This window comes from Pogonomyrmex barbatus, unplaced genomic scaffold, assembly GCF_055798465.1.
Source record: "Pogonomyrmex barbatus isolate J1 unplaced genomic scaffold, ASM5579846v1 scaffold1, whole genome shotgun sequence".
Lineage (NCBI taxonomy): Eukaryota > Metazoa > Arthropoda > Insecta > Hymenoptera > Formicidae > Pogonomyrmex > Pogonomyrmex barbatus.
The window spans coordinates 645,003-667,507 of NW_028297098.1; the positions used below are offsets into that span (position 1 = coordinate 645,003).

Here is a 22,505-nt window from a genome sequence, read left to right on the forward strand (position 1 = left end):
TATATATGTGTATATATATATATATATATATATATATATATATATATATATACATATATATCAAAGTAAATATACAAATAATATTTTAATTTTTATGAAGCGTTCGCGATTTTTCAAATTACGGACATTTATGGAAATGATTGGAAAATTTATATAACATTATAATATAATTTAAAAGTAAAAATTTTATTTACACTTTATAAATTGTTAGAAATTCTATACTTAGAAATGATTATATTAAAGTATAAAAGCAAGAATGTTGGATTTCAAAATTTAAGATCTAAAACATCTATATAATGAAGTTGATATTTCTAATTTTTTTTTTATTTTTAAACTTCCCGCATTTAATCTAAATAAAATTATAAAAATAATCTTTGCTTGAAAAAATTAATCAATAAATATTTTTAAATACATGTATTACATGTATTTAAATGAAATAATTATCTCTCTTTCTTTCTTTTTTTTTTTTGTTCGAATGACAAGTTTCTTTCTGCTGCATAAGATCACGAGGTCTTCGAAATAATTAACAACAGTCGTTCTCGGTAATATAACGATGACTCGATAATATTCACAATTAATACAGAACATAATACATATAATACATTGGAGGTTTTTTTTCATATATTTAAATTAAGTCAATTAACTATCTTATGATTAAACTGCTACATATGTAAGTCTTTATGTCTTTATCAATATCTTTGTTTACTAGTGTAGTGTAGTGTACCAGAAAAACTTATTTATTAAAAATTAAATAAATGTATACTTAAATAGAGTAAAGATTGATTTTTTCTCATGTAATGTTATTAATAACTAACAATTATTTTACAAATTTTATGTCATTTATAGATATAAAATATGAACCAAATCGTCAACTGCATGTTACTTATATTACGGACACTGTGTACATTTCGCGTCCATGTCGCCAAGTATACATATAGACATATTATCAAATATTGAACGAAGAGCTATGCGCATTGTTGCGTGTACTTGGAATATCGATGCGCAGTTAGTTCAAAGTTCCACGTGTGCTTTTTATATAGACCATCTTACGTTACATGTTAATTTAATCTTCAGATATCGAGCCTTTTGAACCTCAATAGATAACAAACAAGATATAAAAGACCTAGAACAATGTAGAAGAATGTAATTAAAATAACTTTTTCTTAAAAATCTTATAGCTCTCTTATTTCAATGAATATTATTTAAAGCATAAAACCTACAGTGAGTATTAACAATATTTCTTAATTTTTTATTCCTTAATGATTTTTATATGACACAACATGTATATACGTTACCTTTTAATAATGTTACTGTCTACTTGCTTAAAATTTTAAATGAATTGTGAAGGTATGTAAATGAAAAACACTGGGCAACTATCCGCAACTCTATTATTGTCATTAGCCGATCTCTGGGAGGAAAAAATGGCCGACAAATAAGAGAGCTCTAAAAAGAGGATCGCCTTGACGTATTCAATATCCACATCATCTATTTTTATTGGCAGAAAGAAAATGTGGTAGATAAAATTTTATCTCATACAGGTTTACATATCTTTATTTAATTAATAAGCACAATTACATTTAATAAGCACAATTACATTTAATAAGCACAATTACATTTAATAAGCACAATTACATTTATTTACATTCAAATGTAAATAAACAAAAATTGTCACACAATTGTCTATGTTATATTTCAAATAATTATTTATTCATTAGCTATCATTTTTACTACTTAATTTGTATCTTTTTTCCAGTTGTTAATTATTAATAAAGTTTTTATGTTTATCTTATTTTCTCTCTACTTTTATGTTTTTTTTTTATTTTTAGCGGAATTTTCTTATGAACTGTATATTTTTTTCATACACTTTTTATTTTACGTTTTGTTTTTATTTATCTATATATTAAAAATATACACACTATTTTGCAAAAATTCTACAAATACATCTACATGATATAGTACATGATATATACTTCATGATAGTATCGTAATAAAGATTGCCAGAACACCGTTTCGGTTTCTAGTCAAATTTCACTCGCATTCAGTAATAGCTATTGTGAAAATAGCACTGAGCACATTACATTTCTCATTCGCCAACAATTAATTTTAATTAAATATTTTTTTTACAAATCTTTTTCGTCAAATCTACAATTAATCTGCAATCTTTATTTATCAAGTGACATAACTAATAGAATTAGATTGAAAATTATAAACTTCAGTAAAATCGCTTATCAAGTAATAAGACAAAAGTTTGTTGCATTATTTTTTATAAAATATTGAAAGATTATGGAAAAATAATAATTAATAATTTCTAAATAAAAATTAATTTATTATTTTTTATTGTTGGCAACTGCAAAAATAAAAAAAAGACTTATTGCAAATTATATTTGCATAAAATATTTCAAAAGTCATATTTCAAAAGTGTTTTTATCAAAATTATTGAATCGAAATCAAAGAATTTACTTTAAAATTATCTTAAATTTAAAATTTTTTAATTGATATGAAAATTAATATATTAACTCACTGTATTTTTTTTTTAACTTTGTTATTAAAATTAAAATCAAGAGTTATAGAACATTTTTTACATGACATATTTATAATGTCTAATAAAAAAATTATAAATTATGATATATTAAAAAATATTTTAATTTGCTTCAAGAATTTGTTATTAAAATTAAAATTACAAATTGTAAAACATGTTGTGTAGCATATATTAATATTTTTTTATTCAACTGTAACGTGATTATCTCGTAACAGTCTTAATGAATAAATAAATATTTTCTTATATAACTTTCTTATATAGCTTTTAGGTATACTATATTTTATTATATTCTATATATTTTGATAGAAGACTTTTATAGAGGATTATAATATTTTTGTTATATAGAAATATTTAAAAAATTCGTAAAACAAAGGAAATGCATAAAGAGCTCGGGCAAAGGTATTTTCTGAGATATGACGTTAGTGTTTTCTGAGATATGACGCAGTTAGTTTTTTTCTCACTTGTTTCGTATATAAATCAGTAAGAAATCAGTAAGAAGTTTATCTCTAGTTAATAATAGACTAAACTGATTTCTTACTGATTTATATATATATATATATATATATTATGTTTTATATGTTTATGTTAATTTTTTTTAACATAATATATATATATATATATATTATGATTTTAGTAATAGATCTTATTATTGCTATTATACAAAAATGTGTACCAGTTTACCTAATTATCTAGTTCTTTTATAAAATACATTGTGTTACATTATTTTTTTATTTTCCACGTATTTTTAAACAAGAAAGAGATTTTTACAATTTAACAAGAAGCATTATCTTTGGAGTACGTCTGGACATTTCTGTCTGGGTAGACCGGTCTTTGGACCGGTTTGCTTTGATTTTTCGGACCTTGAACGAAATATAGAATGATAATAATGCCGAACGATGATAAAATTCCGCGATTCTACACCGTGCCGTTTCACAGTTTCCGAAGAGGGAACTACGTCATGACTCGACCGTAGCCATTTTAATCTCAGGAAACGTTTCTTTCAGTAAAATCTCTTATATCGAGAGTTTTTTAAAAATCGTATAGATGTCAAACGCGTAGTGTGTTTGAATATTTCTTCATACATTTCCACGATCTTGAGATTTATTTGACCGCCATTGGAGAAGCGCAAAGCTTATCCCCTCTAAGTGAGACTGTTTTGCTCAAAACGGATGATTGCACAAGCGGTGTTTGATTGTCCGTGGGGTCTTACTGGCCCAAGCAAAGCCAGTTCTCGTTGAGCCTTGTCGTGGTCAGGCAGCCACTCTTATTCTCGTACGGCCTCTCGGTTTCCTAGTCGTGCACTCGGTTTCGATCTTTCATCGGTTTCTGCGCGAGACAAGTATGCGAAACGGGATCTCACAGTTGTGATTGGTACAGTGTGCATTCATGTCGTTCTCTCGACGTTATTTTAAAAAATTAGATTAGGAATCCTTCCAAAACAGTAACAAGGATTCAAATTTTTTATCTTAAAAACTCTCTGAAACACTCGCTACTTCTGTCTAAAACAATATTGCAGTGAAAAATCTCATATAATTCTCATATAAAACGTAGTTTCGTAGTTTCGAAATTATAGATTAATAAAATTTTATTTGCGAAATATCTAATTTTTCTGTGGTGCGACATCGAAAATTCATCAATGTAATTTTGAGTAGAGCTTTAAAAGATGTTTTATACAAATCTTAAGATTGAACATTTTAATATGTACATCTGCTAATTGATATTCTTTTGAAATGGAATTTATTAATTTGTAATTATGAAAAAAAGAAATTTTGTGTAATACGATAGTGTTCGATTTTTTTTGTAATGCTATTTTTAGTTTTAATATTTTAACACACTAGAAAATTTTTTTAAGTTAAATGTTTCAAAATCTGATTTTTAATACATAAATAGAATTTTTTGTGATTTTTATTAGTTTCATGTTTAAAATTTATAAACGCATTTTTTAACCTTTGAAACTCTATTTCTTAATAATATCATCTTAAAGTCTAATTTTTTCGAAATAAAAAAATCTTGACAAATATCTTTATTAATACTTTCGTTAATTCTGCGTTGCAGTATCTGTTTTATAATAAGTGAAGTTGAAGTAACTTCTTTAAGAGATTCTTTTTTAAACTAAGAAACTTGGAATTTGACCTTTGCTAACTATAAAAGTCATACGAGTATTCTTTAATATTGAAATTATTGGAAATTTATGCAAGATATAAAATCTTACATTTTTGTATGTAAATTAAATGCAAGTAAAGAATTGTTTTATAATTTTTATATTAAAATGTTTCTTTTTTTAGAAATGCGTTTTACATTTAATTTTTACATTAAAATGTTTTTTTAGAAATGCGTTTTTGGAATCAATCTAATGAAGTTTCGTTTATTGATATTTTTATATTAATTTCTGATATTTATTTGCTTTATCCAAACAGAATTTTTTAAGAATTTAATTTATTCCATGTTTAAAAAAAATGTTTGTCACCTGTAATATTAAGTTTTTATATAGATATTGATGCAAAATTAATCAAAATTTTGAAAAAAATTTACTCTCAGATAGGAAATAATAAAGATTTATAGATTTAGAGATAAAACTCTTAAAAATGAAAAGTTGTCTATTTTTTTTTTCAAAAAGTCTTTGATGTATTTTATCTATGATCTAAAATAATAATTATGAATGAAACATGTTACACCAGCAGCAAAGTGTGCATTTCTTAACAAAAGAATTTTTTATAGGAAAGGAAAATATAAAAGATAAAAAGAAGATATTAAAAGCAATTATTATTAAAAATTAAATTTTATTGTAAATTAAAAATTATGAGTGATTGATTATAAAGTTCACTTAATAATTGAAGAAAAATTACCCGTTAATAAAATAAATAAATAAGTATAGGATTATTAAAAAAAAATTATAATGAAAAAATGAAATGAAACGTTTAAAAATAAATTTTTTAATCTAAAAAAATTAAGTATTACTTAAAAATATATTTTTAAAAAATTTTGAAACATTTCCATAAAGAGAATATTTAGTAATCAAGTATATTTTGATGTAGACAACTAGTAAATTAATTAATGAAGGAATGCTCAAAAATACGTCCCTGAAAAATTTCCATTAAGAACTGTCAAGTGGATATTACAATATCCTGTAGGAGGATATGTTCGAGTACAGTCAACAAGTGCGAGGATATGAATAATGAGTAATGAATAATGAGTAAACAAGGAAATGACTTAAGTAAAGAAGAATTGTGGTAAGGTGCTCGTCACAGTTGATCTTACACTGATCGATCTCATTCTCGTGGAAGATTTTGTTCCAAGAAATTAGTAAGCTTCGTAATCAACATCTTCGTCATTAAAATCGCATCGTTAATAGGCTCGCTAATTTATCGAGTCATTGTATATGATATGTGCAAAAAAAGTTATATTTAACAAATAATACATTAATAATGCATTAAAATCATTAATAATACAATAAATTTAAATTAATTCTCTCTTTCATTCTCTCTCTCTCTCTCTCTCTCTCTCTTTCTTACATTAGAAATCCTAAAATTTTTTATAAAATGTAGATTATAACTTTTAAGCTAATAAATACACAAATGCACGCACGCACGTACGCACGCACGCACGCACGCACGTACGCACGCACGCACGCACGCACGCACGCATGCACAAACGCATGTATAAAATAATATGTGTAGAATAATATGAATTTTGTGTATATATGAATATATAAGTATCAATTGTATTGTACAATTATTGAAATCTCTTTGATTGGAATTATTATGCTCGCATCGTTGATTGCTCTAGCAATTTTCTTCTTATTTCTGTAATGATATAAAATCGAGCGAATGGAAATTTTCGGGATAATAAAAAAATTCTCTAACATGATTGCACATATCCATGCATCAAGGTCAAAATAAAATATTTTATTCGTTTTACGTCAAAGTTTTTAAATAATAATGCATAGCAAATTTTAATTACTAACTATAACATATAATTATAGAAAAAAATATTTATCTTAAAAATACCTATAAGATGTGAATTATTAATTTTTGCTAATAAATTCGTAGACATATATACCTCTGCACGTATATGTGTAAAATAATTATAGTATAATTATGTTTTATCATTATATTATGCATGTTTAAGAAGCATGCATAATATAATGTTTGAGAAACTTTATATTATAATTTAATTCAGAAATATATAAGATGAAGAATTAATTTCGATGACATAAATTGTGTGTGTGTGTGTGTGTGTGTGTGTGTGTGTGTGTGTGTGTGTGTGTGTGTGTGTGTGTGTGTGTGTGTGTGTGTGTGTGTGTGTGTGTGTGTTCATTTCAGTGTATGTTTCAATTCAGGAAGTTTTAAGATAGATAACAATGAAGAAATTTTAATGAAAGTTTGAACAATTTTTATTATTAAATATTAATAACCTTTGCATTTTATCGAGAGATTATCGAATTCGGAGCAGAGTACCTGCGATAATATCGACGAACTTGCTCGATTAATGGATTGCGTCTGACAACGTAAGCAAGTTCATCAGGAAGAAACAACTATGGGGAGAGTCGAAAGAAAGGAAAGCGATCGGACATAACCTTAGGCGGTCTCTCTTCGTTGATCTCCTCTTTCGTAATACGTCTCTCTTTCTCGCATAAAGAAATGAGCAAATTACGTGAAAGCAGCCGCGTTGCGTAGCACGTAGCTTACTCATCGTTCACATTTTTCGGTTACATGTTTGATGTAATAACATGTTAACAGATTTTGTAACGTAGGTCGTTTCCTTTTCAATTATCCATCGATGTAATATATTAACACGCGCTTTTTCTTCTTCGGCGCATCTTTTATTTAATCTCGAGTGACAGAGACTCTTCCCGGATATTGGTCAATTTCGTTAGGAATATCCGAGTCATTTATTTGCAATGACTTCATTCATTTTCATTTCTGTAAAATATTTTTAACATTATTAATAAGATATTTTTAATTTTATAACATATAGAAAGCAATATTTGATTAACTAATTGAATAAAAATAATATGTAATGATAACGCATGAAATAAAATTTTACATATGTACGAAGAAATAAGCGTAAGCCTCTGAAATGTTTTTATATTTTTTCATAAACATTATTATCGCATACAGTGTATCGAAAATGTAATAAAAGCAATTGCCACACGAGGAAGCCAATGAAACTCTTGGCAATATGACCTAATTAAAGGCGGTATAACGCAATGATTTCTCAATGAATCAAGAAGTGCACCTTGTAGTCTAGAAATATTATCGAGTCATCAAATTTGCGAATTTCTTCAAAAGAAGAAATTGCAAACAAATAAGTACAAAAAGTCCATATAACCACATGTTAATTTCATTTCATGGTTTTTATAAATCGAAAAGAGGAGACCGATGAATTTTGAATTCTCGTCTTCTGAAAATAAATGGTTTTGTCATCAGCGTTTAAAATTGATTGCTTATATTATGTAAATCCTTAAATATTAATATGATTATAAAATATGTTCTGGAGAATAAAATATAAAATGAAATATGTAATCATATATATTCTTCGATTCGAACAAAAACATTTTTATTGGAAATGATATATTGATTATTTCTTTTAGTGTTTATACAGCAAATTAATCACGAAAACTGTGATAAACAACTAATTAATCATATTCTCAAACTGTACATGGTTGAATTGTTTATTATTTGATTGTGCATATACTATATATGATCAGTATATATCGGTAAATTGTCAATGATGTAACGCGGTAACAGACACTCTCACTTATCTGACCGGTTATCAGCCGGAGCAAAAGACTCCGAACACGCGTGGACAGGTTCCGGAGTGGATCGCATAGCGCTATAATTTATCATTTGACAATTTAAAAGATGTAAAATTATAGATGCAGTTATCGCAATCATGCCAAAGGAAGAAAGTTAGATTGATTTTAATTCCGTGCCCAATACTAAAAATCGAAAAGAAGAGGAAGAGAACGGATGTGAATGAATCGAGTGGAAAGATCTGACCCTATTTCTCTTTCGAATATAGAGATGGAAAGTGCGAGCACAACGAACACGCTGATGGAGTTGAAAACACGAAGACAGCAATTCCAGACGCAAGTGTCGACCTTGGACACGAGAAGAAGGCAGGCGGTTTGCGTAAGGAGGGCCTTCAAGAAATATGGGTCCAAGAAAAATCCCAATGTCATCCTGGACGGTCTCAATATGACCGTGCCGAAGGGCACGATGTAAGCATTTGTCAACGGTCTTAGTGAAAATTAAAAATTAATTATTAATAAAAATTCTTTTCTAGATATTTTATAGGAAGAATTTAAATTATAGAAAAAAAGTTCTAAGTGTTTTAACGATTATATAAATTAAAAAATGATAAGTATACGAAATGAAGAGTTTAGTTATTAACATTACCAAATAAGTAATCTAAACGTGATATTTAAGCTTTACATTAATGTAAAAGACTATTAAAGATACGGGAAGAAGTAACATATGTATTTATGTATTTTTTGTTTGTGAATATAAAAATCTTTAACACTTAGAGAGGTCCCTATTATTATTCTTACAGAGGTTTCTTAAATTAATATTATTATCAAATAAGCTTTTTACACCGGTTGAAAGATTTCTTATTCATTTCTGGTCTACTTCGCCTTTAATTAATTATTTTATTACAACAGTTATGGGCTGCTTGGTGCAAGCGGTTGCGGAAAGACCACTTTACTGTCATGCATCGTTGGTCGGAGACGCTTGAATTCTGGCGAAATTTGGGTATTAGGAGGCCGACCGGGCTCCAAGGGATCCGGTGTACCCGGTCCTCGGGTCGGCTACATGCCGCAAGAGATTGCGCTCTACGGCGAGTTCTCCATTCGAGAAACATTCATCTACTTCGGCTGGTGCGCCGGCATGACGACGGAACAAGTGGACGAAAAGCTAGACTTTTTGCTGAAAGTAAGAGATTTTGATAATGGAAAATTTGTCTTTTTTTTTTCCGGAGAGAATAAAACTTTGAAGAGAATGCTCAACATATTCTAATTCCTACAAATTCCACCAAAGATAAAACTCCTGAAAAAAGAGTCTATCACCTTCATCTTACTTCTTTCTTGTTTTATTGCAGAGTAAAATTCCGGAGACCAGTAATGTCTTTCAGTGATTCTCTAATTACAGTTTTTGCAACTACCGTCCGAAAATCGTTTCGTCAAAAATTTATCCGGTGGCCAGCAAAGAAGGGTATCCCTAGCAACTGCTATCTTAGCCGATCCAGAACTCTTGATCCTAGACGAGCCGACAGTTGGAGTGGATCCCGTTCTCCGACAGAGCATATGGGACCATCTGGTGCACATCACCAAAGATGGTAACAAGACTATAATTATTACCACGCACTACATCGAAGAAACTAGGTGAGTTGTCATATAATTCTTAGATTTAACATCATTATATCTAACATTTTTATTACATTTTATGACATTGGTATTTTATACAGTCGATACTTTCACTCTCTTTACAACTTTCACCTTACAACAAAATCGAACCTTGCTTTATTAATTGTACAAGAAGCGCTACAAATTAAATCTCTCAATGAATTTTATAGTTTTTAATTAGAATCATAAAAAATTAATTATAATCATGCCCTGATGTAATCAAAATTTATCCATCAAGCGTACGATTATTAAAATCGCTTCCTACACGATTTCACTTGCTAATATTATCAGGATTACATAATAAAAATTTCTTTTTCAATAAATAATTATAAAAATTACGAAAAAAATTAATCGCCATTGTCTAGACAAGCCGGCATTATCGGCCTGATGAGAAATGGTAAATTTCTGGCGGAAGAATCGCCAACGAAGCTGATGGAGATGCACCGTCTGGATACTTTAGAAGAGGTCTTTCTAAAGCTAAGTAAAAGGCAAAATCTGGGCTTAAGAAGGAGAAGTAGTATTCTAAGCAGTATAACAGGTGTTCCGCCGGAAGATGTAAGTACAAACATGAAGAAATTTTGACTTATCTTGACTCTTAATATTTCATCGTATAATTTTGGTACTTGTTTTTTTTATTTTATTGAGATATTTTTTTATTTTCTCTTCGTTTTGCAGGACGGAGATGATGAGATGAGTGGTGAATTCGGTGATAATGTGAGCGTATCTAGTCGACGGAAAAGTATAGTCATTGTAGATGATGGCCATGTAATAATTTCTTATATATTATGCATAGTACTTTTTAATTATTTAAAATTATTTATAAAGTAGCGCTGTGTAATTATTATTTTGATAGTAATTATTTTCCAACTCAGATAATCTTTTATATGATTATTAATATTTTATATATTTGTGTATACTTTTTAAGGTGCCAACATTGCCGCCAGAAGAAAAAAGTGATTCTTCTAAGTTTACTATGATTGATCCAATGCACATGAAGGCCTTAATTTGGAAAAATTTTCTATGGATGTGGCGAAACGTCGGGTAATTTGTTCAATCACATTTCTACATCAAATCTTTTTTCATTTTTTATTTATCTATACTCTTTCATTCTAATACTTTAATTTCATTTTTTATTTTCATTTTTATGTTCACTTTTGTCTAACAGAATGATGTTGTTTATCATCGGTCTGCCGGTCGCTCAAATACTTCTCTTTTGCATCTCTATTGGTAAGGATCCCGTAGGATTAAAATTAGCTATTGTCAACAACGAGCTCAACAACAGCATGCAACCGTGCATCCCTAGAATCGGATGCGATTGGACGCTATTGAGCTGTAGATATCTTCAGCATTTGCAGAAAAAAACCATAAAGTTATTACCTTACGACACTGAGGAAGAAGCCCAGCATGCGGTGGAGAAAGGCTGGGCATGGGGCGCTATAACATTTCCGTACAATTATTCCGACGCTCTCATGGCTAGGATAGATTACGGCAGAGATGCCGAGGACTGGGATGTCAATTTTGCAGAGATGAAAATTGTCATGGATATGTCCAGTAAGTCTTTAAACATATAGAATGGAATCTTCTCTTTTTTTACATTTTTATATTCTTCTTTTATATTTTTATGTATAAACGCAAAATAAACATTTTTCAACATAATTAAATGTTACAATGCTTCCAAGTTTTCAGTCGCAAACGCTTGCTGTGACATGAAATATCTTTGCAGATCAACAAATAGGGCAGTTGTTGCAAAGAGATCTGCTTTATGCATATCAAGACTTTGCGAGGGAGGTTACTGTGGCCTGCAATTATAGCGCAAAATTAACTAGCATACCCGTCAACGTAAGTAAATAATTTGCATTTATATTATACTAATATAGCGGAGATGAATTTGATCAAATTTTACTGGTATAACGTTTTAATAAGATTTTTTTAATTGTTTTTTCATAATCTTTATTAGTAATTTCTTTTTTTATTAGTTCCATACACCGATCTACGGGCCTGAAAATCCTAATTTCACGGATTTTGCGGCTCCTGGAATAATTCTAACGTAAGTGCTCAACGTATATATAGTAACATTCGTATATTGGAATTGTTTTCTTTCAAGGAAAATTTATCAAGATTGTATAAATTGAACAAATTTGTATTATTCCAGAATCGTTTTCTTTCTCTCAGTTGCATTGACATCAGGCGCCATGTTATTGGAGAGAAATGAGGGTTTGTTGGAAAGAAGTCTCGTGTCAGGTCTGTTTAATAAAAAGAAAATAAGTATATAGAAATATAGAAAAGTCAAAGATGTATTTTAATTAAAAATAAAAGCAACAAATTGTAAAATATACAAATCTGTATTCTGAATTTGAGAAAGAATTTATAAATCTTAGGATTGATAAATAAATAACTTTGTAATTTTTTTTAGGTCTTACTGGCACAGAGATCCTTTTCGGTCAAGTGATCACGCAGTTCACGGTGATGTTCGGGCAAAGTGTGATGGTTATCATAGTCGCATTTCCAATTTTCAAGGTTACTTGCGAGGGAGAGATCGGATGGATCGGTCTTTTAACCGTTCTCACGGGCTTGTGTGGCATGTGTTTTGGTAATTGAAAAATAAGAAATGATAAAAAAAAAGTTTTTTTATTATGGAAAATACTATTACATCTGTTTCGTTTATATATATATATATATATATATATATATATATATATATATATATATTTTAATTTTTTTAAAGCTGTCTAAATACACGAATTAAATTTTTTAGGATTTGTAATTGCCTGTTTCTGTGACAATGAGAGAAGCGCTACGTATGTAGCGATGGGCAGCTTTCTTCCAATTGTGATGTTGTGTGGCATTATATGGCCCATAGAGGGCATGCATCCCATCTTGAAATATATTAGTTTCGTGTTACCTCTAACGAAAAGTACGGAATCAATGAGGGCGATATTGGCCAGGGGTTGGCCGATAACAGACCCGACGGTTTACTACGGCTTTATTGCCACTTTCATTTGGATCAGCATCTTTATGAGCTTGGCATTATTGCTACTCAAGTTTAAGAAAGGTTAATTTAAAGGAAAAAAAAATAATTTTATAAATATAAGAAGGAATTTACCAAACCTGTGTAAATTGTAATATAATAAAGTTAAATAAGTAAAGATACTTTTATTGTTATACATATTTAAAGATATTACAAGCATGACATAATTTATAAAAATAAATTAGATTTAAATTTGTTTAAATAAAAATTTCTTTATATAAATTTAGTTTATGTTATGTAATTTTTTGTGGTAATTTTATAATGAAGATATAAAAAAGACTTCTTAAAATTAAGAGATGGATGTGAGAAATAAATAAATTAAATATTAAATACAATGATTGTAAATTTGTAAAGTAAATTAAAATATTAATTTTTAATTTTAATATTAATAATTAATATTAATATTTAATTTTAGATTAATTTCAAACAAATTAAATATATTTTTTTAAGAAATTAGTAAATTAGACTTAAAAATATTTTAATTAACTATTTAAAAATCGAATTTATAAATATCCAAATGAATATTACATCTCTATTCAATACATATTGACATATATAGATATATAATAATTTAGTAAAAACAGTACAATTTTCTAAACAATTTGTCGTACTTGCTGATGAAAAAGACAGAAGACTTGCAACCAATTGTGTAAAGTAAATATTGCTTGTAATATTTCATTACGCTTGACGTGTAAACCGTCTAGAAAGAATCTCACGAAGAAGACAATAATCTCCACGATGATAACACAGAGTTGCATGAGCAACCAGGGCGTGTGCAACATAGGATATTCCTGCCAAAGCGAAAAAATATATTTATTTAGAAATAATAATTATTTTTGTAAGTTTTTTAAAATAAATTTATAACGTTACAATTTTTATATTCTTTACTTACTGTAATGGCGCCTAACATAATTAAAGTGTAATGCTCGATTCCCAGAATTGATGTCATCAACTTCAAATCTCTTTCAATAGTAAACGGCACTGCAATAATTATTTATTATTAATATATATGCATTGCTATAAATGTAGAATTAAGATTCATCTAAATATTTTAAAATATTATTTGACGATATAAAATCATTATTACCTTCTTGATTATTCCTGTGATGTGATGACGTTCTGGGAATTTTATAATTTATTGTGCGTATTATGTCAAGAGCTGTGACTACCTGACGAAATTTTGCATTAATAATATATGACACTTAGACGTTCTTTTCTTTCTTATCTGCATATTTAAATAATTAAACAATAACTAGCATCATGAGAGTATTACGATGGACTAACGGTCCCAATGAAGCCCAAAAAGATCACGTATAATGAACTGCCCATTAAATAATGATTGCACAAGGAACAAGCCATTCGTCCAATCCTCTAATGAAATTAGTATTATTATGACAACAAATAATTATTTCGGGATAAATATAAGAAATATTTATTTACCAAGTGTCTACCGTAAACTTTAAAATTTCGTCGATTATGAAAAGCCATAATTAACTTTATATTCTAAATCTGAGAAAATTGTGTCTCTTCTTTTAATTAAAAAAACGCAGATGTATAAGATATATAAGATATATAAGATAAGTTCAATTAATGGATGTACGCTTAATAAATTTATATGCTCTCATAGACTGTCTGTAAATTTTCGAGATTCGTTTTTTGCCCGATGTGTTTTCGATAGATATCGTAATCGATTTGAATTGTAACATCGATTGATTAATGTATGTCAACTTATTATGTCTAGTACATTTGAGATAATTTATATAGAAAAACAAATTTTTAATATAATTATTTTATATAACATTATCTCGAATATAAAAATTTCATAAATACGTTAATTAAAAAGTAGCTTTTATCTTTGAAATATTAACCTTGATTTATATAACATCATATCGATATCAACGTGAAACGAGTGAATTTTGCTACTATTACAAAATAATTAAACTATTTATAGTTTTTCAGTTTATCATCGTTATATTATATTTATCAATCACAACTTTTCTTTTTCATTAAATACATTTACCGTATCTTTTTATTTTATTATACTGTTTTCAAATTTATCAGTTTGATAAATTTCTTTTTTTACAATATATTTATATGTTTGTATTAAAAAAAAGTAATATATGATAGAGTAAATAACACTCTTAATGTCTGTACATTTCGGAATGTGCTAGTATGTTTTCTCTGTTGTGAAGAAATTTTTGTGATTTATCAATTGGACATAATGAATTATCGACTAAATCGCGTTCAAAGCAGTCATGAAGGTTATCCAGAAAGGATGAAAATTTGCAAAGAACGCAGAGCAAAAACGGTATGTAAATAAAATTTTATCTCATATAACATAATATTCATTTTTCATTTGCATTAAACTCTATATTTCATTCTTAAGCTAAAAATATATGAAACTTTCACTTTTATAAATAAAAATATATAAACAATTTTTACTATCTCGTTTCTTGATATAAAGAATATGAATTTAATATACCTCCTAGTATTATTTAATTTTCTGAAAAATAAGAGGTCTTTAATTTTCACTCGATTTTTTTCTTTTTGCAGCTAATTGAAACTAAAATATCACCTCATTTATTTAAGAAACAAGTTTTTGATAATTCTCAAATAATTGAGAAAGTTGAGAAATCACCGGAAAGAAAAACGTTTTTTGACAATGAAGGTTTCAAAATAGTTAGAACAATGTTGCTGGCGTTGTCGATATTGATATTATGCTATCACGGATCAACGGAGTACAATATTTTACAAAATGGACAAATTCTTCGTGGTTTTTCCTCGAGAAAGACTATCGTGATATTTAATTTAGGTTATTCCGTCTTGCATTCCATAATATCCACCATTACAGCTAGTATGCTTGTTTATTCTGTTATCATGGTAAGTAGCATTATTAGATATATATATATATATATATATATATATATATATATTTATTGAGTGATATTGTATTTCTTTCTTATTTTTATTTTACTTTATATATCTTGATTATTACACATTTCAGAAACGACCACGATTTAGCTTGCCTTTTATAGGCCTCTTTTTAACTGAGCTAGTATGCGATTTCTGCGACGCAATCGTAATGATTTGGTATCTCTTTAAATATCTTCAAATACAAACCGCGTTATTTTATGTCACAGGACTTTTTCTAATGATCCGTAAATATATCATTATTCTTTCTTTTATTTTTCCTTTCTTTTATTTTCGTAATATATATCATTAGTCTTTCCGTAATATATATCATTATTCTTTCTTTTATTTTTCCCTAAAATAAAATTATTCCAGACAAAAATAGTATACGTATATATCTCTTCTTTTTTCACGATAAAAAAGTTGAATTAGCTTTGATTACTAAACAAAATGTATAAACAATTAATTATAATAGGACGTTTTAAGAAATATTTAAAATTTTAAAACTTTTTAAAAATATTCTATTGAGGAAATTTATGTCATATGTTTGAGATATGTTTTAAATTATTTATTATTTATTTAATAGTTTATCGTTTTTCATCTATTTCTACATAGTAAATGCTTGTATATATAATATATATTAAATATTTTATATTTAGTTGCAGAAATGTGGTTGTGGCTAGGTGTTGTGTGGCTCTATGAACAGCGAAACTTCAAAACATGCTAGCTTATAATAAAAAATTTAAAATGGAATCTATATAAATTTTTAATTATTTTCTGAATGTTATATTTTTTATTATATAAAGTGGTGGTTTTTATAAATCATAATTTTTATAAATATTTTCATAAAATATATTCGTGTTATTTTTTAATTTAAAAAAAATTATTTTGCAAGTTTCCAAGATTTTTCAGATGTATACACGGTAGGACAATCGAAAACATTGATCGGACATCGTGATTTTAAATCAAGTACTCGTACCTCGGGACAATTATCAATCCTAGAAAGATAAAATTTTATGAGTTAAATATAATGATATTCGGTGTGTATATGTTATATTATATGTTTCTATATTTTATTTAATTTATTTATTATTTTGTAAATTTTATTAAAATGTGTATAGAAGTTCTAAGAAGAATATAAGTCTAGGTGTAAATACTTTGGACAAAATCTATCTAATGCATCCTTCAAATTATAAATTTGCGTTGCATTCCTGGATATTTCCCGTAATAAAAAACCTAAGAATGCTTGACAATGCACTCCTGTTGCTTGCAAATCAATCGTTGGATCGATCGTGGCTAATTCGTCGGGCATGCAATTTCGTTTTCCTACCTTACTGCAAAAATAAAATATAAATAATAAAAACCATGTCAAATTTTTATTATTATTTATTTGACTGTTCACTTACTTCCATTGAGATTTGTTGATGATCGATAAATTACAATATGCACTGGGATGCATAGCGATGCCAGGAAAATTCCAAAGCAGATATGCTCTTGCCGCCATCAATAACAAATCATTACTTAAATTTTTTGCTATACTTGATAGTTCCGTTCTAACAAACATAATTATATATCCATTAGAATGTAACTTAGAAAATTAAATTAAGCAAGAATTAATTCTTAAAGAATTTATAAAACAATAATATAATATAAAAATCATATTTTTATACAAAGAAAAAAATACTTTTTTTAATACTTTATCAAGAACTATCTTTCATATTAGTGCATAAACTGTACAAAAAATTATGTACATCATCCTCAGTATCATATAGTATTATGTATGTAATTTAATAATTATTACTTGTTGAAAAATTTATCAATTGAGAAGTTGGCGATGTGAATATTAGCATTTTGTATAGCCAATGCCATTTTGAGATTAACTTCCGATGTATTCAATATATCCGAAGTACGTATCAAATTGATTATGTGTATCTATAAAAGATTTACTGCGATTATTCCTGTTATTAAAAATAACTATATTATCTTGTTCCTATGCTTATTATCTTCAAATAAAGAAAAAAGAGATAAAAATATTTTATATACATTCAGATTGGGTTGTTCTCTCGCCGCAGCTTCGATATAGCAAAATTCTTCCCTGGACCAGACTTGTGTAGCTTCCTTCACAAAATAGACATTGAGGGAACATTCATCTTTGGAAACCTTCAATTCACTAAAATATGTTAATAAATTATAATTATATTATAATATTTAATTAAATTCTAATATCTCTGAACTAAACTGTAAAGATCATTTAATTCATACTCATTTCATTCATACTCATTGCATATCTTTAATTTGTTAAAAGTATTAAGATTAATTTGTTAAATCGTCGATAATTATATACCAGCAATTAACATCACTCGCTATGGGTAAACAAAATATCGCCGTGACGAAGGCAAGAAGAACAAAACTACTAATAACGAGAGACGCTGCCATGAATAAGCCGAAAAGATCATTTGGCCATCTTCCTAATTGATTGGCCACGCCCTTAAGCATCAGACCGTGATATTGGATATGAACCGGATCTTCGTTGTACACGCATGAAAGATCAACGATTTTGATTTTGTCATCGGCTTAAAAAAAGAATATTTGTCCTCGTTAAAATCTGAGAATTTTATCAAATCTTTGTATGTCATAAACATTTTATTAATAACTTTATTAATACCTTATCAATAATATCGTTAATATTATTTTATTATACTATCTTTCTATTGTGCACATTATTTTATTATAATTTTCTTTTAATCATAAGAAAGATTCCTTAGATAAAATCAATAATTAATGTAAATTAATTTAAATCATTGCCAACATGTACACCCAATGTTGGATTTTATTATCACTGATTTAATTATTGATTCTTTATAATTAAGAGATACAGTATATCTCGCATATTAAAAACTTTTGTAACGAATTCGTATCACTTTAATATTCGATTAAAAGAATAATATAGTAAGAAACTAAAAAACTTTGACAACATAACATTTTGTATTTTGATTAGATAAATACAATACATATTCTTAAACTTACATTTGATTTTCGGCATTCCACCAGTTCCCTGTCGCACCGCACTTTGAACTCGGTTAATGACACTTTACAGTTTCGATGTAATTTGCCGAGTCGACGCTTCATTATAATGTTGAACGAACTTGCATCGAATCGCAACGACATTGAGAAATTAGCGAGGTATTCGAATTACGCAATTCAAACGTGTGACACTTTCGCAAGTTTGACGTGAATCTACTCGATAGACGTTACATATATGAATATACTTAGCGTACTCGGTTTCTTATCGAATCACCCATGCAAAATCGTTTTTTTTTTCTCATTACAACGAAGGCTTGATTATTGGGTGCATTCGGGAAATTTACTACCGCGCTATCAATACCATTCACAGAGCCAAGATAACGCTATCGTCTTTGCTACCGTCCTGTTCATGTCAAGTTCGCAAATGCTATCGCTAACGCTATCAATACACCTCGGAAGCGAGCATTGATAGCGCGAAATTATGATAAAATGTTACCAATTTTCGCTACCACTTTTCCTTTATGGATAATTGTAACAAATTTTCTGAGCGATTTGAACTCTATCGAAGATCGATCTATTGAAATACAGATCGATCCTCGTAAATTTATCTTCGATAAATCGATCTTCGATATAGTCATCGTAATTCTCGCAAGATCGAAATAATCATGGCGACTTTCGAAATATAAACCATTTAGGATGTTTATCCTAGACGGAAGGATGAAATATATGTATATAATGCAAATATATAGAATATATATAACACATATACATATATATACTATATATATTTTAATAATAATATAATTTTAATATAATTAAATATTCGGTAGATAGGATATTGGATACATAATAATTTCTTTTCTTATTTTTTGGATTTATATATATATATATATATATATATATAAATTCAAGATAAAAATATAATCTAATATTAAGATAAAATTTTATTTGTCCAAAGATTTTGTATCTTGCGATCAACGTGTTCAAAAGTTTTGTCGAACGAAAATACCCTAAAATAATCGCACGTAGTAAGTATACCATTCTATTACTGTTTTAAACTACGCCGCTATGTGGTCCCATGTGGAATCTAACGTTAAAACACTTTGAGGTTAGATCGTGATACTGAATGTTGAGTCTGGAAACGTCGAAGAGACGACAATGTCGGCTGCGAAGCCCGAGATAAAGAACTGGAAAGAATACAATCGTAAACGGAAGGAACTTCGCAAACAGTGGAGAGAGGAGAAGCTGATAAAGAAAGCGAAAAAGGAGGAGGAAAGCAAGAACGAAACACAGGAACAGGTAGAGAAGAGTGATGCGAAATACGAGCAGAGGGACGTCTGCACCGTGAGCATAGCGGTGCCCGGATCGATTCTCGATAACGCGCAATCCCCGGAGTTGCGTACCTACGTGGCGGGACAAATCGCACGTGCCGCCTGCATCTACAAGGTGGACGAGGTTATAGTGTTCGACGACAAAGGCGACGTTACGGAAGACGAGAAGCGGAAGATTAGAAAGGACGATGTGCTAGGCGAGGGTAGGGTCGGATGTCTGCAGTTAGCCAGGATACTGCAGTATCTCGAGTGCCCGCAATACCTGAGGAAATATTTTTTTCCAATTCATAAGGATCTGCAATACGCAGGCCTGCTGAATCCGCTGGATGCACCGCATCATCTGAGACAAGAGGCTGAGTCCCTGTATCGAGAAGGTATAGTCACCAATAAGCCTATAAAGCCCGGCAGAGGCTCCCAGGTAAACGTGGGACTGTTGAACGAAGTTCATGTGGATAAGGTGCTGATGTCTGGACTGAGAGTGACAGTGAAAATACCAGAGAATCAACAGAATCGAAAGAAATTAAAGGGCATCGTTGTACCACCCAATATCCCACGTGCAGAGACTGGTATTTATTGGGGTTATACTGTCAGGCTGGCCAAGAATCTGACAGAAGTCCTGATAAATTGTCAGTATAAAGGAGGATATGACCTGACAATTGGAACGTCTGAGAAGGGAACGTCGATTGATGAAATAGAAGCAAAAAGTTTAGAATATCATCACTGTCTCATAGTATTCGGAGGACTCGCCGGATTGGAAGCCGCCGTGGACGTGGATCCGCATTTAGATGTCGACGATCCGTCCCTGGTGTTTCATAAATACTTCAATACATGCCCACAGCAAGGATCGCGAACAATTAGAACAGAAGAAGCTGTTCTTTTGACTTTAGCTGAATTAAGGACTAAACTAGTGCCTAAAGAAGTTACGAAAGATATTTTAGAAAAATAGTGAATGAAGAAGGTAGAAATAAATACATTTTTTTCTAAAGTTGGATTTTATCATTTAAGTGATACTGTATCAAAAATACACGAATCTTTACATATACATATATATTTATAGAAAATTATATCAAGTTTATTTTCATAGAAATATTTCATATTTACAGTATTTTCTCGTTGCTATTTTGAATGATTATGCTCCAAATAACAATTTACTGTGTCTCTGAGAGTCGTTATTACCTTAGCCTGATCAGCAGAACCTATGACTGCTGTGCCAGATACAATCATGTTAGCACCAGCCTGAAAAGTAACATAGTCGTAAAAACAATATATAACGCGAGCCAATTCTTAACAGAATTATTTATATATTTCAGTAAAAAATTATTTTGACTATTTACTTTTGCACAAGCTTCAATTGTAGCCGGCCCAACTCCTCCATCAACTTCGATATCTAATCCAGGATAATTCTCTCTCAACCATGCTACTTTTTTCAACATTGATTCCATAAACTTCTGCCCACCAAAGCCAGGTTCCACAGTCATTACTAAGATCATATCTGCCAAGTCCACATAATCTGTTACTACATCTACAGGTGTCCCTGGTTTAAGTGCCACGCCAACCTTTAAATTTATTCGTAATTCATTAATTAAATGTGCATTATTTAACAAATATTAATTTCTACAGATAACTAACAAATCTAACAAATATGAATATCTACCTTCATTCCTGCTTCCTTTACTTTCCTACAAACTAATGGAACATCCTCTACTGGCTCTACGTGGAATGTGTACTGATTTACACCAGCATCAGCCATGGGTTCAATCCACTGTAATTATTCATTGAATCATTAATTTATGAGTATAAAGATCCGTATGTACTTTATCTATATTTTTAGAAAATAATTACGGAGTTATTTCGAATTTGCATACATACTTGCTCCGGATTGGATACCATCATATGTGTCTCGAAGAAGGCGGTTTTTATTTTACTACGAAGGCACTTGACGATAGGGTGACCGAACGTAAGATTAGGAACGAAATGACCGTCCATCACGTCTAGATGTAAATAATCTGCACCGTTGTCCAGCAACTTCTGTGATTCCTCGTGAAGCTGCGTCAGGTCGGCGTTCAAAATCGACGGGCCGATTTTCGCAGTCAGATTCGTTGCCATGTCGGGGATATTCAATACTATTCAACGCTATTCAATTGCTGCCTGAGATTGCTCCTAAAAAGAAAACTGCTTGAATACACACGTCGTTCCGCGCGCAAACAGATTAGAATAATAAAAATGTTCACGGCACGTTGCGCAAACGAAATCTCGCGTATCTGCTGT

The 22,505-nt window shown here is 29.3% G+C and overlaps 6 protein-coding genes across 15 annotated transcripts in view; 3 read left to right on the forward strand and 3 right to left on the reverse strand.

Moving 5' to 3' along the window:
• LOC105430044 (ABC transporter G family member 23) overlaps nucleotides 1-13,094 on the forward strand; it is a 43,260-nt gene extending 30,166 nt beyond the window's left edge. The window contains exons 1-14 of one of the 7 annotated variants that reach the window (XM_089081137.1): nucleotides 3,299-3,910; nucleotides 5,575-5,891; nucleotides 8,564-8,762; nucleotides 9,204-9,474; nucleotides 9,691-9,923; nucleotides 10,310-10,499; nucleotides 10,620-10,709; nucleotides 10,870-10,985; nucleotides 11,110-11,495; nucleotides 11,668-11,783; nucleotides 11,921-11,991; nucleotides 12,097-12,185; nucleotides 12,358-12,534; nucleotides 12,700-13,094. In XM_089081137.1, the coding sequence (XP_088937263.1) occupies nucleotides 8,566-8,762; nucleotides 9,204-9,474; nucleotides 9,691-9,923; nucleotides 10,310-10,499; nucleotides 10,620-10,709; nucleotides 10,870-10,985; nucleotides 11,110-11,495; nucleotides 11,668-11,783; nucleotides 11,921-11,991; nucleotides 12,097-12,185; nucleotides 12,358-12,534; nucleotides 12,700-13,001 (2,238 nt within the window). In that variant the 5' untranslated portion in view covers nucleotides 3,299-3,910; nucleotides 5,575-5,891; nucleotides 8,564-8,565 and the 3' untranslated portion in view covers nucleotides 13,002-13,094. Of the gene's footprint in view, nucleotides 1-157; nucleotides 1,511-3,298; nucleotides 3,911-5,574; nucleotides 5,892-8,563; nucleotides 8,763-9,203; nucleotides 9,475-9,690; nucleotides 9,924-10,309; nucleotides 10,500-10,619; nucleotides 10,710-10,869; nucleotides 10,986-11,109; nucleotides 11,496-11,667; nucleotides 11,784-11,920; nucleotides 11,992-12,096; nucleotides 12,186-12,357; nucleotides 12,535-12,699 lie in introns of those variants that run through there. The other 6 variants (XM_089081169.1, XM_089081273.1, XM_011643364.3 and 3 more) reach the window with 6 other exon arrangements.
• A 180-nt stretch (nucleotides 13,095-13,274) lies between these two features.
• Nucleotides 13,275-15,531, reverse strand: LOC105430134 (uncharacterized). Its single transcript, XM_089083721.1, has 5 exons — nucleotides 14,413-15,531; nucleotides 14,257-14,343; nucleotides 14,060-14,141; nucleotides 13,865-13,953; nucleotides 13,275-13,763 (listed from the first exon to the last, which is right to left on the reverse strand). The coding sequence occupies exons 1-5, from the start codon at nucleotides 14,458-14,460 to the stop codon at nucleotides 13,566-13,568; spliced, it is 504 nt and encodes a 167-aa protein (XP_088939847.1). The 5' UTR covers nucleotides 14,461-15,531; the 3' UTR covers nucleotides 13,275-13,565.
• LOC105430048 (uncharacterized) lies at nucleotides 15,146-16,733 on the forward strand. Its single transcript, XM_011643367.2, has 4 exons — nucleotides 15,146-15,280; nucleotides 15,526-15,852; nucleotides 15,977-16,130; nucleotides 16,542-16,733. The coding sequence occupies exons 1-4, from the start codon at nucleotides 15,194-15,196 to the stop codon at nucleotides 16,607-16,609; spliced, it is 636 nt and encodes a 211-aa protein (XP_011641669.1). The 5' UTR covers nucleotides 15,146-15,193; the 3' UTR covers nucleotides 16,610-16,733.
• Nucleotides 16,646-20,075, reverse strand: LOC105430051 (uncharacterized). 4 transcript variants are annotated; one of them, XM_025219042.2, is made up of 8 exons: nucleotides 19,945-20,075; nucleotides 18,910-19,027; nucleotides 18,227-18,455; nucleotides 17,926-18,052; nucleotides 17,684-17,814; nucleotides 17,289-17,435; nucleotides 17,040-17,216; nucleotides 16,646-16,880 (listed from the first exon to the last, which is right to left on the reverse strand). In XM_025219042.2, the coding sequence occupies exons 2-8, from the start codon at nucleotides 18,923-18,925 to the stop codon at nucleotides 16,766-16,768; spliced, it is 942 nt and encodes a 313-aa protein (XP_025074827.1). In that variant the 5' UTR covers nucleotides 18,926-19,027; nucleotides 19,945-20,075; the 3' UTR covers nucleotides 16,646-16,765. The 4 variants fall into 4 exon arrangements, with proteins under 4 accessions (XP_025074827.1, XP_088938975.1, XP_011641676.1 ...); XM_089082849.1 differs by lacking the exon at nucleotides 18,227-18,455 and having other exon boundaries at nucleotides 17,926-18,042; XM_011643374.3 differs by lacking the exon at nucleotides 19,945-20,075 and having other exon boundaries at nucleotides 18,910-19,254.
• Nucleotides 20,065-21,570, forward strand: LOC105430050 (28S rRNA (uridine-N(3))-methyltransferase). The gene has a single exon (XM_011643372.3). It carries the CDS (start codon nucleotides 20,065-20,067, stop codon nucleotides 21,181-21,183), a length of 1,119 nt encoding a protein of 372 aa, XP_011641674.2. The 3' UTR covers nucleotides 21,184-21,570.
• On the reverse strand, nucleotides 21,284-22,343 carry Rpe (ribulose-phosphate 3-epimerase). The gene is made up of 4 exons (XM_011643369.3): nucleotides 22,107-22,343; nucleotides 21,892-21,999; nucleotides 21,572-21,793; nucleotides 21,284-21,473 (listed from the first exon to the last, which is right to left on the reverse strand). The coding sequence occupies exons 1-4, from the start codon at nucleotides 22,341-22,343 to the stop codon at nucleotides 21,354-21,356; spliced, it is 687 nt and encodes a 228-aa protein (XP_011641671.2). The 3' UTR covers nucleotides 21,284-21,353.
• Nucleotides 22,344-22,505: the final 162 nt, after the last annotated feature.

Bases quoted from the DNA above. Each gene is read 5' to 3' on its own strand.
- LOC105430134 (XM_089083721.1), bottom strand. From the start codon at position 14,460: ATGGCTTTTCATAATCGACGAAATTTTAAAGTTTACGGTAGACACTTG. The intron at 14,344-14,412 runs GTAAATAAATAT...TAATTTCATTAG, and splicing joins AAGTTTACGGTAGACACTTG to AGGATTGGACGAATGGCTTG. The intron at 14,142-14,256 runs GTTAGTCCATCG...AAATTTCGTCAG, and splicing joins TTTTGGGCTTCATTGGGACC to GTAGTCACAGCTCTTGACAT.
- LOC105430048 (XM_011643367.2), top strand. From the start codon at position 15,194: ATGAATTATCGACTAAATCGCGTTCAAAGCAGTCATGAAGGTTATCCA. The intron at 15,853-15,976 runs GTAAGTAGCATT...TACACATTTCAG, and splicing joins TTGTTTATTCTGTTATCATG to AAACGACCACGATTTAGCTT. The intron at 16,131-16,541 runs GTAAATATATCA...TTTTATATTTAG, and splicing joins AGGACTTTTTCTAATGATCC to TTGCAGAAATGTGGTTGTGG.
- LOC105430051 (XM_025219042.2), bottom strand. The intron at 18,053-18,226 runs GTATATAATTAT...AACATATTTTAG, and splicing joins GCGAGTGATGTTAATTGCTG to TGAATTGAAGGTTTCCAAAG. The intron at 17,436-17,683 runs GTAATAATTATT...TATGTTTGTTAG, and splicing joins ATTGATAAATTTTTCAACAA to AACGGAACTATCAAGTATAG.
- LOC105430050 (XM_011643372.3), top strand. From the start codon at position 20,065: ATGTCGGCTGCGAAGCCCGAGATAAAGAACTGGAAAGAATACAATCGT.
- Rpe (XM_011643369.3), bottom strand. From the start codon at position 22,343: ATGGCAACGAATCTGACTGCGAAAATCGGCCCGTCGATTTTGAACGCC. The intron at 22,000-22,106 runs GTATGTATGCAA...GAATAATTACAG, and splicing joins TGGTATCCAATCCGGAGCAA to TGGATTGAACCCATGGCTGA. The intron at 21,794-21,891 runs GTAGATATTCAT...ATAAATTTAAAG, and splicing joins TAAAGGAAGCAGGAATGAAG to GTTGGCGTGGCACTTAAACC.